Below are 18,648 nucleotides of genomic sequence, written 5' to 3' on the forward strand. Positions count from 1 at the left end.
CTGAGCACCTTGTGGACTCTACCATTCAATAATAACAACGCTATAATGAGCCATTGCAGCATGTAATGCAACATCTGTCTCAAAGTTCAGATAGTTTCAGATTACTGAACCTACATAATATCACTTCTCCCGCTGCAGAAAAGCTCCCCATCTAGAAAAATGAGGGGGGTTCACCTGCATATCCTGCTAGACTAATACGCAGGATCTGTGTCGAAGCCACACCAAAGAACAGTTAGAGCTGCTGCTTGTGGGCAAATGTGGTCGACTTAGTGGGAGTGCTGTCTGGCTTTCCTAAGGGCTGCTGGTGATCTCCCCCCTCCCACAAACACAGCCCCCCTTCTGCTTTTGCTTTGTCACACAGACCCTGGCAGAGGTGGAGGGTGACTAGAAATGTGGCGATTCACCTGACACTAATCAGTTTTGTTTCCTTTTGTGCACACAGCATGAGCTCTCTTCTCCTGGTAGTAGTAAGAGTGACAGCGGGCAGTTTGTAATGATCCTCTGGCTGCAGATTTTGCTTTGAATGCAGAACTGAAATACATCTTTACATCACCGAGACCGTTCAAGAACTGAGGGTCGTGTGCACCTTGTGTCTGTTCCTTTGCTTATCCAAACCTCTCTTCTCAAAAGGGAGTTGTAGTCCTGTATGGACAATGCTTTCGGAGAAGTGTCTAGGATTTCTTTATTCCAGCTTCTGTCTGTGGGCATATGCATTCATGTCCTTGATTAAAGGTAGGTTTCTTTTTATCTTGTCTCTGAGAAATCTATGTAGCCCTTTCTTGCTCCTGTTTTCCTGGATTCAGCTTGATTGAAAGTTTTAACCAATTGTTTAACTTAAATAACCTTGTGTAAAAGTCCAGGATACTAAACGTGGTTGTTTATTAAATCAAATTTTAAGAATGCTTTTTCTTAAAACATTTCATTCTAGTTTGATTCAATGAGAAAATACCTCTAGAGTATCATGGAAAATAGGAGATAAAGTGATTTAGTGTTAAGCCACTGCTTAACTAACAAGGGCTAAAGATGTAGGGTTCTGTGTGTGTTTTGCATTCCTATTTATGAAAGTTAGAGGTTTCTCACTAAATATTCATTTAACTTCAGTTGTGTGATACATTTTTCAAAAGCACTTGCATGACTTTGGAGCAAACGCCATCATTAAGTTTCAAAGGAACGGGTCCTTCCAAGTGACTTGGAAACTTTGGAAAATCCCACCCTTCATAGTTACCAGGACTCCATTATTGTGAATTACCATATTACTTTATGTGGTACAAATAAAACGGGTTTCAACATTAAGACAAATGTGAAAATAAATGAAATCACTGGAACCGGGGAAGCTCGGAACACCTACCTGCCAAACAACATCTTGTTTCAAAATGTTACTTTAGCTTATAGATCTAGGGTCAGGACCATTAAAAAGCCAATAGATATTGTACTTTACCCAGAATATTTCAAACATGCTCTTCTTGATCTCATTCTTACCTCACTCCTCTTTAATCTCTGTCACTCTAGCTGGCAGGTGTCACTTTTGCTCACTCTTCCTTATAGGCAAATGAAACAGTGTGGGGAAACATTGAGTTTTGTCCCGAGAGTCTTTGAGGAGCAGCTCACTCTCAGACAACATGGTTTCACGGGACAGTGACCAAAGAGACAGGAGAGCTGAAAAAGAGATTGCATTTCGTCTGTAGTAGGTGCAATAAATATGCAAACATAAAGAATATATAATAATTATTTGAACCATATTTTCTAAAATTTGCAGATTAGACATAACAAAATATAAGGTCACAGGTGGAATGTTAAAAATGTCTGTCCATAAATGGAAGAAAAAATCCTATCTACCAACATATCCGATTCTAATGTTGGTATAAATTTGGGCTGATTTTATTTCACCCTAGAGGAAGGAATGTCATTTTAAAAGGGTAGCAACAGTGGCCCTACAAATAACATGTCTGCTTTGACAATGACAGGCTGCATAGCTCAGCTTGAGCCATGCCTGGAGGCTGAAGTCAGCAAAGATCTCATTGAAAGTAAGACGCAAATGTTTAGATGAGGCTTTTTAAGAGTTGGAACAGCTTGCCAATGAATGAGGTAAATTTTCCATCACTTACAGTCTTGAAATCAAGTGTGAGTGTCTTTCATTTAGATGTGCTTCAGTTCAACAGTAAATCGGTGGGCTTGCTGCAGGACTAATGGGTGAAATTTTGGTCTTAATGGATGTAATCTATTGGGTGGATAATAAATGCACCCTTGAAATAAATCTACACATGTATGAGATCTACTTAGGATCTGAGCAATGGAATGCCTTGCAATGGGCTGCTTTAGGATAGAGGTGCATATAATATTTGTCCTTGTTCACCTCGTTTACATTTCTGGCTGTGGCGTGACCTGTTGAAGATGGAAGTATTACCTACTCCTAAGGTGGAACATTTACCATCATTTAAAGAGCAATTCCCATTATTCCTAGGATCTGTTCAGTGCGGATGGGAGCCCTAGTGTAGACAAGGCTCCAGTGACCTGTTTTCACTACCATGCTATTTAAACCTGCTGGCAGGAAGTACAGTCAAATCGGGGGTAAAACTAGGTCCAACTGCAGGAGCTGAGCTAAGTTATCTATTCTGTTTAGGCACTTGTGTGTTCCCTGTTTCCATAGTAAAGGGGACTCATGCTCCTCAACATTTTTATCCTCACAACACCCCTGTGAGGAAGGGCAGTGCTATTATATCCACTTCGCGGATGGGAAACCGAGGCACAGAGTGGCTAAACGACTTGGTCCAGCTCACACAGGAAGTCTGAAGCACAGCCTGCATCCAGTTAGTACCCTAACCACTGGACCATTCTTTCTCTCCAGGGCTCGGACTCCAGTGGGTACTAACATTGGTATAGAAGAACCGGTGATAACGGTAATGAGAATTCAGTTTGTAAATATCCCATGTAGACAAGACTTTAGCAAAAAGGACAGAGATTGTCTCTCCGCCTGCTGCCAGTGGGGTGCACTCACCAGTTTCCAAAATGGTTTGTAGCTCTTGGACTTGACTTAGTCCCAGCTCCTAGACATTCAGGCACCAGCAGCAGCTCTTGGTGCCTGCTATGGTTCTGCCCTTTCCTCCTTGTATCAGTGTTCCCCACTGTCTGGAGTGCTCAGGGCAGACACCCCTAACTGTGTGAAATTAGATTTCACCAACCCACTAACAATTGTGAACTCCCAAAATACTACAATAGGCTTATCATGGGTCAGAGACAGGCCTCTTAGGCTGGAGTGTCTATCTTGCCACCCAGGCCAGCTGGGCTATGTGATGAATGGTCACAAAAATCACAAAATATTCAAGTTGCTTCCAGTCCCAACAGACCAGACACTTACCCTAGATCAATTGGTTCCTTAAATCTCACACCAAAGACAATTCCTGTAGCCAATCCTGCAATAAATTATCAAAAGGTTTATTAGCTGGGGAAAAGAAAAGTTATTTAAAGCAGGCAACAGATACACAAGTGACTTCAGTGTATGGTTTCAAAAGGTGACAGAGAGTTGTAGTAATTTGTCAGCACTGAATGACTTTTCCGAGCTAAGCCTTGCCAAGTGGCATAGGGATCTCTAAGTTTATGGTTAGGAATCCTTGCCCTCAGAATCCAGACAGTGTAAAAGAGATTTTCATCTTGTCAGGGATTTTATCCCCTCCACTCCAGGGTCCAAAACTGATGAGAGAAATTCAGGCATATGTGTCTTCTTCCTGGAGGGAGCTAGCAATGCAGTCAACAAAGTCTCTGTCCTTTGATGCTGCACAATATGTCATTTGCCTTCAATGGGCCATCTTGGATGCTGGATGAGCACTTTACCTTAATCAGTGCTGCTTTTCCTATTTGGTGAGTTACACAAATACAGAGGTTTCCAATGCAAACGCTCCTTATAACTTTATACCACGGACTATAGAGGTTATAGGTGAAATTAATACAGGCAGCATCCTACAAGCACTTTATAAAGTCTAGACGCATTCTTATCAACTTACCATCTAATACCTATTTTGATAACTACCGCATAGTGAGCCAGCCTGGTTTCCAGCTACGCATTTGTCAGCATTCAGTGAGGCCTGGGGCCTTGGCATGAGCTGGCACCTGGTCTGCCAGCATCACACAGGCCTTTGGCACTTCTGGGCTAGGCTGCTGCCATACACTCTACTTGGGGCCACCCCCCAGGCTTCTTCCACAGTGTCCCTCTCCTGACGGGCCTTTATGAGCACATAACTTCAGCACTTAGCCTGTGCTGGCTCCCCAGCCCCAACCTTCGTTTCCATAGCAATTCAGCCCTTGGTATTACTCTGCTGCAGTTTACAGCATCTCCAAACTGTAGCAGAGTGAAAATTGACCACAATCTGTCAATTTTCACTGCTGCGGGTGAGAACCCTATGGGCAGAGGTAAAACTGACAAATCATTTTAGCTTCACTTTGCAGTTGCTGCTTTGGAAAGCTGTGAACATCAACAAAGGCAGGTGCTGGAGTTATAATCCTAATAGCACCAAACATCCAATATTGATTTAAAGACTTCAAGTGACGGTGTGACAGAATGCACCCCTGCATTCGCACCCTACACACTATTGTAATAATTTTTGTACAAGTATACCTTGTAAGGTAGCATTTTAAAACTCATAACTTGCTGATCAGTATCGTCCTGATAAAATGGATGGCAACATTATATATGAGGTTGTAAGGTTCCACTGTGTGCTGTTATTAACACATGTTCCAAATGGCTTAATTTGCATTTAAGCAGTAGACAGTCACCAAGCTGTAAGAGAAACAAAGGAAGATTAAACAGGTGAGGAAAAAAGCAGCAGAGAACATCATTCCACATACACTCTCTCTCCTAGTGCCCAGGTAGAAATATTTTTCAAGAGAAGGACTGTAACTATACAAAGGAGGGACAAACACCCCAAGGGACCCATTTCTCTCTTCCTTCCCTTCACGGCACCTGAAGTGACAAAGGAAGCCTTTGCTGAATTCTGAGAGAACATAAGAATGACCATACTGGATCAGATCAAAGGTCCGTCAAGCCCAGTATCCTGTCCTCTGACAGTGGCCAATGGTAGGTGCTCCAAAGGGAATGAACAGACAGGTTATCGTCAAGTGATCCATCCCCTGTCGCCCAATCCCAGCTTCTGGCAAACAGAGGCTAAGGACACCATTCCCTCCTATCCTGGCTAATAGCCATTGATGGACCTATCTTCCATGAATCTGTCTAACTCCCTTTTGAACCCCATTATAGTATTGGCCTTCACAACACCCTCTGGCAAGGCATTCCAGAGGTTGACAGTGCGTTGTCATGAAAAAATACTTTCTTGTGTTTGTTTTAAACCTGCTACCTATTAATTTCATTTGGTAGCCCCTTGAGAAATGGTCCTGACCTAAGAAACTTGTTCAGTAAGACTGCTGAAAGCATATGGTGAGAAAACTTTGCTTTGAATTTAATATAGTTTGTTAAGTCAGGCACCAGTAAGCATTTTATCCTTATTTTTCTTGTAACCATTTCTGACTTTTATGCCTCATTACTTGTACTCACTTAAAATCTTTCTTTGTATTTAATAAGTGTGTTTTATTGGTTTATCTAATCCGATGTGTTTAAACTGAAGTGTCTGGGAAACTCCTTTTGGGATGGCAAGTTGTGTGCATATTATTCTTTTAAAGAAATAACAGACCTTAAATAATTTGTATTGTCCAGGAGAGGGCTGGCGGTGTGTTGGGGTCACCTTGCAATATAACCCAGGCTGATGAGAGCCAAAGTGTAACCCAAGTGTGGCTGGCAGGCTGCAGTTACACACACAGACACTCAGGGTGTGGCTAGCATGCTGGAAGGCTGTTTGTGAGCGACGCAGGTGGAAGCTACTTCAGCAAGGCATTGTAAGACACCCCAGGTTGCAGACCAGAAGTGACACAGCTGCTCATTAGTCTAGATTGTACCCTGGTATGTCACAATTGGGGAATCCACCACATCCCTAGGCAAGTTGTTCCAATGGTTATTTACACTCTCTGGTAATAAGTTGCATCTTACTTCTATTTAGAATTTGTCGAGCTTCAGCATCTAGCCACTGGATCTTGCTATGGCTTTATCTGCTAGCTTAAGGAGTCCTCTTCTATCAAAACTGCATTCACGTGTCAGTGCACCAAAACTGTGTTAACAAGTGGAGGCTGGGTTGAGGACTCCATGAAAATCAGGCCTGAAATTTTCTCTCTCCTCTTTCCCACCTCTTCAGCAACTGCTTTCTGTTAATTTTTGTCAATGCAGGTTGCTCAGCATGTGAACCAGAAGAACGGTTATTTCAAAAACTTTTCTCCCATTACAACCACTTCATCAGACCGGTGGAAAACGTATCTGATCCTGTGACAGTACATTTTGAAGTGGCAATTACACAGCTTGCAAATGTGGTAAGATTAATTACAGAATGCTTAATAGAAACATAGGGGCTGATTTTAGAAGTTTACAAGCACAATTGCATGCACATAATTTACACACATAATTGCATGTGCAATCAGAGTGGTTGCACATGCTGTCATAAACAGATAGCTAAGGGTTAATGTCTCTTTCACCTGTAAAGGGTTAACAAACAGTGACCTGCAACACCTGACCAGAGGCCCAATCAGGAGACAAAATATTTTCAAATCTGGGTGGAGGGAAGCTTGGGTGTGTGTTCTTTGTTCTGTCTGTTGTTCTTTCTGGGTTCTGAGAGTGACCACACGTATCTACAGGCTATCTAATCTTCTATTCCAATTTTGTAAGTACAAAGGTAAAAAGGCGGTATAGTCTTTTTAATTGTTTGCTCTTTATTTGCAAATGTGTAGTTTGCTGGAAGTATTTTAAATTGTATTTCTGCTGGAGGAGGCTTTTTCTCCAGGTTCTATAAGCTGAAAGACCCTGTAATATTAAATCTTAAAATTACAGAGATTTCTTACTTTTTCTTTCTTTTATTAAAAGACCTGATTAATTTTTTCCCCTTGTAAAGGCAAAGGAAGGGAGTCTGCACTCACCAGGGAATTGGTGGGAGAAAGGAGAGAAGGGGGGAGGAAAAACCTGCTTTCTGTGTTTATCTCTGTCTCTCTCTCCGGGAGAGAGGAGGGGGCGGGGGGGGGGAAGGTAAATGTCCTCTTTGCTTTAGATTCACGGAGCTTGAATCTGTATTGCCTCTGGGTGAGGAAAAAAAGGGGAGGGGGGAGGTGGAATTCCTCTGTGTGTTAAGATTCCAGGAGTTTGAATCACAGTATCTTCCAGGGTAACCCAGGGAGGGAAATTCTGGGAGAGGCAAGGGTTTACTTTCCTTGTGTCAAGATCCAGGGGATCTAGGTCTTGGGGTCCCCAGGGAAGGTTCTGGGGAGACCAGAGTTTATCAGGCACTCAAAGTCCTGATTGGTGGCAGCGTATCAGATCTAAGCTGGTAATTAAGCTTAGAGGAATTCATGCTGGTACCCCATCTTTGGATGCTAAGGTTCAGATTGGGGAAAGATATCATAACACATGCAAACAGCCATTTACAAGTCTCGGGTGTGCAGATCTTGCCAGTTTCTTTGCATGCTGTGTAGATGCAATTCTGTAATCTTCAAGGCTCAGATGATTAGAAGTTTCTTGAGTTAATGATTCAAGATGTACAAGTATAGATCTGATTAAACTGTACTCTCTTGTGGATGGTTTAAAGGAGTTTTCCTGTTTTCTTTTTCTCTCTACACACACTCACTCTGACACATAAGTGGAGCTATATATATTTTTGGATACTGGGTATTTGGGTGCCTAAAGGTATACATGGGCACCTAGTGGGGTTTTCAAAAGCGCCTAGGCACCTGCCTCCCAATGGGCCTAGGTGCATTTGAAAATCCTCTTAGGCACATAGCTGCATCGTTAGGTACCTAAATAGCTTTAAAGTCTGGCCCCAAATGCTTAACTTTTATTACCCACCCAAAGTAAGTCCTGGTCTACACCTAAAACTTAGGTCAATCTAGCTACTTCTCTCGGGGCCGTGAAAAGTGTCACACTCTGAGTGCTGTAGTTAGGTCGACCAGTGCCGACACAGCGAGGTCTATGGAAGAATTCTTCTGTCATCCTAGACACTGCCTCTTGGAGAGGTGAATTAACTACATGGATGGGAAAACCCCTTCTGTCAATGCAGGGAGCGTCTATAGTCTGCTCCTACCGGGCATAGCGGCAGCTCCGTACTTGTGCCTCTGTAGCAGCTGTAGTGTAGACAGGGCCTAAATGTCTCACAGATAAGCTGCTGTTTGCAATTAACGCATGTTCCCAAGCCTCTGCAATCTCTCTCTCTAGGGCCCCAATGCAACAGCCATTGAATTCAGTACGAGCGTGAGTGCATTTACATTAGAGATTTGCACTGGCGTGACTACACGGACATAGTTATACTGGTGCAGGTTCCCTTAATGCTGACAAAGCATTGCATTGTGTATTGTGTTGTGCAGACGCAGCACATGAAACCTTCAGTCCAGCAAAGCGCTTAAATACCTGTGTAACTTTGTGTCTGAATCGTCCCACTGACTACAATGGGACTACTCATCGGCTTGAAGTTAGGCATGTACTTCAGGACTTTGCTGGATCAAGACCTATATGTGTTTTGGTTTCTGTCTGTACTGGGCTAACTGGTAACTTGTCTCTGGATGCTGTAAGTGATTTGTGGGATTGAAAAGTGTACATCTATTTATTTATGTCTAGGATGAAGTCAATCAAATTATGGAAACCAACCTGTGGCTGCGACATGTAAGTGTCAGCATTGCACATCAGTATGTGTTTTGCATCAACACTGGGCTTTGAATGTGTGTGTTGGCATGAATTCCATCTCAAGAATAAACATCTCTTTTGTAATAGTGTCTTCAGAGAAACACACTATGTCTGCACTAGAAACGTTGCAGCAGCTGCATTGCTGGCAGAATTCTTTCGTCGACCTAGCAATGCGTATGCTGGAGCTTAGGTCAGCTTAATGACATTGCATTTTAACCACCTAACTTTGTAGTGTAGACCAGCCCACAGATCAAGAGAACTCAGTCTAACCAAGGGCACATCTGAAAGGTTTTATAACTGAAGTAGCGTATTTGGAATTATGTAAAGGTTCCTCCCACATTTCTGTTGTGTATTATTCTCATAGATTTTTAGGGAACTTGGGAGATCATCTAGTCCAACCCTCTGCTTAAGGCAGGACCAACCTCTGATTATTATTTTTGGTACTAGGTTCCCTAAATGGCCCAGTCAAGGATTGAACTCGTAACCTGGGATTTAGCAGGCCAATGCTCAAACCACTAAGCTATCCCTGCCTCCCTCCCTTCACCAGCTACTGTGTTACCATGCATTTCATCTGCTACATTTCATGTCCTTGGGCTTGGCCTATGCACAAGAGGGACAATTAAATATCCAGGTCTGCACACAGACAGTGTTATACCAATAAAAACTAGCAGGATCTTATTAAAGGGGATAAGACATTTGTCACATTTATTGTAAATACCATAATAAAATAAAAGATAATAGCAAACAATGTTGTTTGGCTACTTATTCCTATGATTATATATATATATATCTCATTCACACACAATCATTCATACAAAGTTTGTTGTGTAATATTAAGTTACAGCCTTAAGTGCCTTGTGGACGAATACTGGCCAGGTCACTCGTACACAAGATGGAGGCAAGTCGGGGTCAGGTGCACCTGATGACCCCCTGGAGGCTGGCAGCAGACACAGAGACCTGCAAAAGTCCTCAGAGTCCAGTTTTAAATAGGGGTTTTCATGTTAGTTCATGGGGAGTTGTCATTTCTGCTGTGTTGCCAGATTAATCAGCAGGTCGCTGCTTTCTTCCGTTCGGATGTTGTTTAGGTGCTTGGGGTGGTTCGTTCTTTGGCTGTTGCAGATCAAATCAGCTAGGTTGTTCCTGGCCTCATTCTGTCCAGATGTTTGTTTAGGTGCTTAGGGTGGTCCCAGTTCGCCCTCCGGGGGTCACGCGTTGATTCCACTTGACACTTCTTTGGCTGACACTGAATTTTTCAGGTGGTAAACTCCTAACCATCTTTCATCATTAAACTAGGCAATCATCACAATACACTCTTTATCTTACTTCATTTATTTCACTGTCTCTTACCTTTTGGGGTGTGAGACTCCCTGTCTTTTAACAATAAAAGAAGGAACATAAAGTGAGATAAAATGATTTCAGAGTGGAGGTCCTCTATTGTATGATTACAAAGGTCACTTAGAAGAAGGCGCTTAGAGTCATTAACTTTAACAAGGTTTAATACAAAGTAGTTCCTGTGAGCGGCCTTCAACAAGAGACACAGCCCGGTGGCCTTGCAGGTTAGAGGCTAAATCTGGGGAATCACATTTATTTCTAATATAAACCTTTAGTTATAAAGTATTAATTAACATTAAATCATTTCTAACAATAAATCATTTTTCATATAAACCATGTCTAATATAAACCTTCTTTAGTATCCCTACAACAGGAATAATTTCCTAAGAGCAATTTAAATGCCCAATTAATCTGGAAGCCAATAATTTTGGGTGCTTAACAGAGCAACTGAATTTTCTCCAATTTTCCAAACATTCAGGAAGATATTAGCTTGTGCTCCCAATTGTGCAGCCAGGTAAACACTGTGATGTTGCCCAACAGCACACCCATTCCTTCCTGTGTAACCCCCCACCTCCATGCTGGTGTAGCTTCCCGCAGCCTTTTTGCCCTTCATTCCAACAAAGAGAACTGTGGCCACCAAAGAGAAAGACTTGTTCCACTGAAAGAAGTCAGGTGGTAATGTTGACTTGTATGCTTTCCTAGCAGGGTAAAAACATCTTTTATCTCTCCCATGTGTGTCTGTCTGTCTGTCTGTACAGAGGGACTGTGATTTTTCAAAAGAGAAGTTTAGGTGCCCGACTCCCATTGAAATTCAGTGGGGTTTGGATGCCCAACTCCTTTAGGCTGCTTTGAAAAGCTCAGCCATTACTTTTAATGGAACTCTCTGTGTGGCCCAGACAAGGTGCTCTACCCCACTAAGCTGGAATAACTTAGCCCCTATACCAGCTCCTCATGAATATTCTATTACGTTTCTGGCTGCACTTTTCCCCTCACCTCCTTCTCTATGCACTCCCTATCCGTGGCCCCACAAAGTCATGGGACCTCCTGGTCAACCTCCTCTTGGCCCTTGCCATCTACAAAACCAGGGAGAGGAGGTTGGCCAATGGACACCCCTGTGACTGTGGGGCCTGTTTATGATCCTCTGTCCATTCACATATCCAGGGCAGAGTTCCTCTGGGCAGCGTCCACTGGCTCCCTTGACACTTTCGAGGAGCAGTGGGTGCTGTCCAGGGTTCTCTGCTCGGTGTCCCCGTCAAGCTCCCTTCTTATGACCCTTTAACCACACTACTGTCCTTCTTATTTCATTAGTTGTCCCCTGAAATCATTTGGTTTCCTGGTCCTGTAGATCCTCCCCTTAGGCTGGGGGGAGTCCTTTAGCAGTGGGCGGGCTTCTGCCTGCCCACTTCCTGGAACACAACAGGTAAGTTGGAATAAAGGCTTAACCCTGAGTCCCACAGGAAGGTGGTGTGCTCCATTTCAGTGAAAGGGCACTAGGTTGGGACTTAGGAGACCTGGGTTCTATTCTTGGCTTGGCCATTGACCTGCTAGGTGACCGTAGATCAATCACTTCCCCTTTCTGTGCCTTTGTTTCATCTGCCTTGTCTATATAGACTGTAAATCCTCCATGACAAAGACTGTCCTGTATGCATATGTATAGCCCTGATCTTGGTTGGGCCTCTAGGCAGTACTGTGATCATAATGACAGCAGGCCCCATGTTGCCTGCCTGCATGGCAGAAGAGTCTCCACACAAGACTCACATAGATCAACGTGGCTGGTGGCTTTGGAGCAGCAGCAAACCAGAAGACAGGCCACATGAATGATCCACAGTAATTAGAGCCATAGCCCTATGGAAGTGAGGATGGAGTAAACGTGACCAGTACTCTTGTGTACTGGACGCATGACTGTTAAGTTAATTAACTTAAGACATTTCATTGCATCTCAAAGTGCTATGCCGAGCTTTCTTGTGGTTCACTGCACCTTTTCCAGGCAAATCTTTAAGCATGAGTTGAAAACGCTAGGCTTAAAATAATTATTTTTCCTTCCTTTAGATTTGGAATGACTATAAATTGCGATGGGATCCAGTGGAATATGGTGGAATTGAATTTGTTCGAGTGCCGGCGGATAAAATTTGGAAACCTGACATCGTCTTGTATAACAAGTATAATGCTTTTTACGTTTGCCATCTTTCAAAGGTCACTGCTTTATATAAGATGCTGTTTCACTTTCTTGTTCATATTGTTTACATTGGCATTTGTATTTCTAGTGCTGTTGGGGATTTTCAAGTCGAAAGCAAGACCAAAGCTCTTCTTAAATATGATGGGATGATCACTTGGACTCCACCTGCTATTTTTAAAAGCTCCTGTCCTATGGATATCACATTTTTTCCCTTTGACCACCAGAATTGTTCACTGAAATTTGGCTCCTGGACATATGACAAAGCCAAAATTGACCTCTTGATTATTGGCTCCAAAGTGGATATGAATGACCTTTGGGAAAACAATGAATGGGAAATAGTTGATGCTTCTGGCTATAAACATGATATAAAATATAATTGTTGTGAAGAGATCTATACAGATATAACATACTCCTTTTATATCCGAAGGCTGCCCATGTTTTACACCATTAATCTGATCATTCCCTGTCTCTTCATTTCATTCCTAACTCTATTAGTCTTTTACCTTCCATCTGACTGTGGTGAGAAGGTGACCCTCTGCATCTCAGTGCTACTTTCTCTGACTGTATTTTTGTTGGTGATCACAGAGACAATCCCATCAACCTCTCTGGTAATTCCATTGGTTGGTGAATACCTGCTCTTCACCATGATATTTGTGACCCTATCAATTGTCATCACCGTGTTTGTGCTGAACATCCACTACAGGACTCCAACCACACACACCATGCCCAAATGGGTAAAAAGCGTCTTTCTCAAGCTCCTGCCCAAAGTCCTGATGATGACAAGACCTCTAGAGCCGCAGAAGGAAACCAGCTCTAAAAAGAGTAAGAAAGGGCTTGCCAATAAATCTAGTAAGATGAAGCAATATGGAGACTTTAAATTATACAAGGAACAGCGATGCTACCACTGTGACAAGGTGAACAAACTTGATACTGGCAAAAGAAGACTGAGCCCTCAGCCCATGAAATGGGGAGCGGAGCACGTCGAGTACTCCGCTGAAGTCGGCGAGGTAATTAGCAGCATTCAGTTCATTGCTGAAAACATGAGGAGCCAAAATGAAACTAAAGAGGTAAGAAGGTTATTCCCACTGCCTGGGCTGCATTATGAACCTTCCACTCCCGGCAGGGAGCAGTTGTGTGCATGAGTCGTCCCACTGAAGTCAATGGTACTATTCTGTAACTCTCCAAAAAGCTACCAGATTTGTTTGAAGTGGTTTGTTTATGAACCCCCATGCTGTTAGTGTTCAGGGTCCTGCCGTTCGCTCCATGTTTATAGACTTGACTTCCAGAATGGGCCCACCGTCTGGACCCACCCGTGTACATAGGTTCAGATTTCCCAAGTAGTCTCTTACCAGCACTTTATATAGTTTCACAGGCCTAAATTTTCCTAGGTGGCTAGTGATTTTGGTAGCCTCTATTTTTGGGGGCCCAACTTGAGACAACTTAAAAGGGGGCTGATTTTCAGAGAGTGTGTGCTGGCCACTTTCTGACAATTAGGCCCCTTTAAGGTGTTTCAAGTTGTGCTCCCAAAAACAGAGGAACCAAAATCAGTAATGGCTGTTTGAAAATTGTGATTGCAGAACCCTGTCCAACCCTGTTCTCTTTATTTAAGGTATCATAGACTTTGCCACCCACATCCGTTACTAGCATCACTTTTCCTGCCAATTTACATGTAGAAACCCTCCTTCTTTCCTAGAAGCCCAGCGCAATACCACCTCAGTCTAATACTTCGTGGCCTGTGTCTTTCCCAGCAAGCTTTAACTGACACTGTAATCTTGTGTAGCGGCCTCAGGACTCCTCGGTTGGGAGTTCAAGGGGCTTTTCTTCCTTGCATGCTGCTTTCTCACAGCAATTATAATGGATTGTAATGCTTCCTTCTACACCCCTCGCTCGCAAGAGGCTTAGTCTTAAAAAGTGCTGAGAGGAAGGTTAAGGTGCAGTTAAGGTGCAGAACCTGATTTCAGTTCCTACGTCTGCCACAGATGTCTTGTGTGTCCTTGGGCAAGTCACTTAGAATCATAGAATATCAGGGTTGGAAGGGACCTCAGGAGGTCATCTAGTCCAACCCCTTGCTCAAAGCAGGACCAATTCCCAACTTAGGGTTCGAGTCACAAAGAAACGTAGGTGTAGTGATGCTGAGTGTCACGTTTAGGGCCTTAGAAAATCACTGGGGTTCACAAAGCCTGGGTTATGTGCCTAAGCTCCCGAGGCAACGAATGGGGAGAAGTAGGTGCCTTAGAATGGAATGAGATTCACAAAAGCCATCACGCTAGGTGGCTCCTCACCAGAGGCCAAGCTGAGGGTGAATGCTAAGACTCGCCCCTTTCTGAGAGAGGCACCTGGACTCCCTCTGCCTGGGATTCCCAGTAGTTTGGGGAGTGGGGAATAAGAGGCTTTTAGAAACAAGACTCGGTGTTTGGCTAATGGGTTTGCTTGTGCAGAATAATGAATCTTTCATCTGAACCGAGACAGCTGTCATAGGATGTGATGCTCTGAGGGTGCAGTTTAGAATTCTAGGAACTCAAGGGCCAGATCCTCAGTTAGTGTAAATCAGGGCAGCTCAACTGAACTCAATGTGGCTTCATTGGTTTACACCAGCTGACCCTCTGGCCACCAGGGTTGCAGAGAAGGTGAGCAGAGGGCCAGACTGTGGCTCTGAAGGAGCTGGCTTCCCGGAAGGATAGGGGCTTTTGAGCAGGGCCAGATTAAGGCAGAGGCATGACAGGCCATACTTAAGACTCCTGGAGTCACATGAGCTCAGAGTCCCAGCTGCCATTTAAAAAAAAATATGTTCTAGCCCTTGTGGATGCCAAGAAAAACCTGGAAATATGACCTATTGTCACTGATGGCTACCTGAGTCTGCAGGCAGCCTGAAATGATAGCTCTAAGAGGTGTGAACTGTCCCAGACAGCTCAGCTCTAAAAGCTGCTGCCAGGTGTGATGTGTGCCCATAGCTTGCCACTCTGCAGCCAGGAATTCTGGCACACTAGGCCAGAGTGCTGCCTGGAGCATGAGAAAGTGACTCCTGGGACAGGGGCTCTGCCACCCTTTGAAAGGGTGTGGCATGCATATCTTTCCATGCACGGTGTAACAGTGCATTCCCAAACTGTGTAACCAGTGCTTGTGCACTGTCATAGAATCATAGAATCTCAGGGTTGGAAGGGACTTCAGGAGGTCATCTAGTCCAACCCCCTGCTCAAAAGCAGGACCAATCCCCAGAGAGGTTCACTGCTGCATTTTAGCTAAACCGAGATGACAGCTTTGCATTCTGGGAGCTGCACAAAGCAGGTAGAACATGCCCCTTAGATTAGATACCTCTAACAACTCTTTTTGTGCACTTGCAACACAGCTTAACAGTACTTTCAATCGCATTCTCTGTTCAAATGGAGCATCGGCAGCTCTTCATCAATCGCGAGACTGGCTCCAGCCTTTCAAAACGTGTTACAAACAAAACCCAGGACTCTTAGTGGGGCATTTTAGTGGCGGGGAGGGAATGCTTGGGCAAGCTTTAACTTAACCCTTTGTACTCCTCAGAACACCACTTGCTGCTCGGGCCCTGCCATGGGAGAAGGCTGGAAGGTGTCAGAAGAACAGCAGCACTTTGAAATGTGAACAAAGGGTTACAGGAATCGGGGCTGTATTTGCACTCACACAGAGCACAGCAGCAACCTTTGGAAGGAGCAAAAGTGCTGTAAAAATGAGAAATGAAGTGGGTGAGGAAATGCCATGTATTGGGCCAACTTGTGTTGGTGAGAGAGACAAGCTTCCGAGCTTACACCGAGCTCTTCTTCCAGGCTGGGAAAGAAACTCCCAGCCTTACAGCATGAGTAGTTCCAGCTGGTCCACCTTGCCTTTAGCAGCGACATTCAGAGTTAGTTTGCCAGGTCTGAAGAAGAGCTCTGGGTAACTCAAAAGTTTGTCTCTCCCACCAATGGATCTTTGTCCACTAAAAGATATTATACCTCACTCACCTTGTCTCTCTGCTGTCCTGGAACCGACCTGGCTACCACAACCCTGCATATAAAAATGAGAAGGCTGCTGAAAAGGGAAGGAGACATGAAAGGGGCAATGTCAGCTCAGAGTTAGCCACAAAAAAAATAGTATTCCAGGGCTAAGTACTAGTGAAAAGGAGCCTCAGAAGGCCTGGGTGGGTCTGGTTGGTTTGCATACAGCTTCTCTATGATTTATATTTACTTTCTGAACTTGTCAGCAAAACAGAGCTAGAAATCTTGCAGAAACAGCCTCTCTTATGTGAGTTCCAGTAGATCCTGGTGATGTGCTGGCCTGAAATACTATGAGAACAGGGCAGAGGCCAGAAAACTCACCGTGCCAGTCTTAGGCTCTACATAAGTGCTGCTGCTGCCCTGTTTTAATTTTAATTTGATGGTTTTGCTACTAATAACTGGAGATGGTTTAATGCAGGATTTTAAAGGGCAATAGCATCCTGTCTGGTGTGTATTCCACTGATTGTCCTGAGAGCACTTAGGCCCCAATTCAGGAAAGCAATTGAGCGCATGCTTGGCTCAATCATTGAAGAACTTTGCTATACGGTACAGGTCTGAGTTCCCATTTTGGACTGAAATTGGTGGAGTTTGACTAGGATAACTCTGGAATATCACAGTGGTGAATCAGGCCACAGATGAGAACTGCCTCTTGAATCAGCTTTTGGGCCAAATTCTTCTGTTACACCAGTAGAAATCTGGAGGACGAATTCCATTTGTTTCACTGGATTTCCAACAGTGTAACTGAGAGCTTGACTAATTGCTCCTATTTTCTTATTTGTTGCAACCTTTTTTCTTTTTCCTTTTGTGGGAGGTTTTTGAGCATTTTGGTTTTTATCCTAACCCTGAACTGATGAGATTGATTCTTATAGCCCATATTTTTTCCCTGTCTTGAAGTCCTAGAATCGAATTCTGCTCTCCAGTTGATCAGTTATCCTGGATTTACATGGGTGCACCTGACACAGAATCTGACTCTACAGTGATCATCTACCGTGGTTCTGTTGTTTGCAGCGGATGTGCCTATTTAAAAGAGATGCTACAAACTTGGCCAAGGGTTTGCAGTTGTGCCCAAGATTTGTCAAAATTCATTTGAGAGCCCAACTCTGCGCACACTGAAGTGCTGAGCATTCACCCTCGGGAAATCAGGCCCTTTTGAGCACCCAAATATTGAGGCAGGCATTAGTCACTTCTGTAAATTTCATAGCTCGTGTATATTCTTCTTCCCAACACTCTCAAGCCCCTCCCTCAGTACAATTATTTCTAGCAGGGGATCAAATGCACCCATCACATGCATAGTATGTTTAATGTGGTGTATCCTTTCTTTTCTGCATTGCAGGTGGAGGATGACTGGAAATACGTGGCTATGGTGATAGACAGGGTGTTCCTTTGGGTGTTCATTGTTCTCTGTGTGTTTGGGACAGGAGGGTTGTTTCTGCAGCCACTAATAGCAGACACTTAATCCCAAGAATGCTGGTTGGTTTTTGTTTTATCCAATTCCCTACTTTTTTGGATATCCACCCATCCTCTCCACTTTCTCTTGTTATGCTCGGCACATCCTCCAAGGATCCATCTGCAAAGGGCTGCTGTTAAGGTGATGTTCCCTCTGGCTAAGAGATCAGGGTGTGGCTTCCCCTTCCAACAGTCACAGGGAGAGAGAAGGCATTCCGTCCTGAGGTCGGTTTCAGATTGTCGCATATCATCGTCGAGTGCCCACTTTCTGACTTCAACGACGGGCTGCAGTTTCCCCACCTGGCTGATGACACCATTCAATGACTGGGCACTTTGCACATACACCGATGATCCCTTTGAGGACCTCTGTGACAATTCCTGCTCCTTGTTATCTAGGGGGAGATTTTCAAAAGCCTCCAGTGTTGGCCTAACCGTGCTCCCATTGATGTCAATGGTAACCACTGACTCCAACAGAAGCAGAGCTAGGCTAGTGGGAATTTTACCATTGCCTCCACTGAAGTCAGAGTTAGGCCAGCACAGGACCCTTGGAAAATCCCCCACCTACTGTATTCTAGCGCTCTTGCTTCTGCTCACAAGTGCACCCTAAACATTGCATGTGTTTATTTTACTGTCTTTATAGCCACTTAGTATTCACTACAGCACTTGGATTACCTACGACAATCCTGCTGAATGAGTCGATGGTTTGTTGTAGTCTTACAGTGAAGCCATCAATGTGAATAAAAGTACTATAAAAACCAAAATATGACTGGAGTAGTCAACAGGTGGACCACAGGCCAAATCCAGATCGTGAGATGCTTTTGAATGGACCCTGAAATCTTTTTATTTACTTATCATTATTGTTAATTTTTTATTATTTTCTCTGGAGTTTGGACCTTGACTATACTTTGATCAAGAAATTTGGACCATGACAAAAAATA

General features: G+C 43.8%; 1 protein-coding gene across 1 annotated transcript; it reads left to right on the forward strand.

Annotated features, from left to right (window-relative positions):
- The first annotated feature begins 653 nt into the window (after window positions 1-653).
- CHRNA6 (cholinergic receptor nicotinic alpha 6 subunit) lies at window positions 654-17,720 on the forward strand. Its single transcript, XM_032780283.1, has 6 exons — window positions 654-732; window positions 6,266-6,405; window positions 8,690-8,734; window positions 12,137-12,246; window positions 12,352-13,330; window positions 17,598-17,720. Exons 1-6 carry the CDS (start codon window positions 654-656, stop codon window positions 17,718-17,720), a joined length of 1,476 nt encoding a protein of 491 aa, XP_032636174.1.
- Window positions 17,721-18,648: the final 928 nt, after the last annotated feature.

This window comes from Chelonoidis abingdonii, chromosome 6, assembly GCF_003597395.2.
Source record: "Chelonoidis abingdonii isolate Lonesome George chromosome 6, CheloAbing_2.0, whole genome shotgun sequence".
NCBI lineage: Eukaryota > Metazoa > Chordata > Testudines > Testudinidae > Chelonoidis > Chelonoidis abingdonii.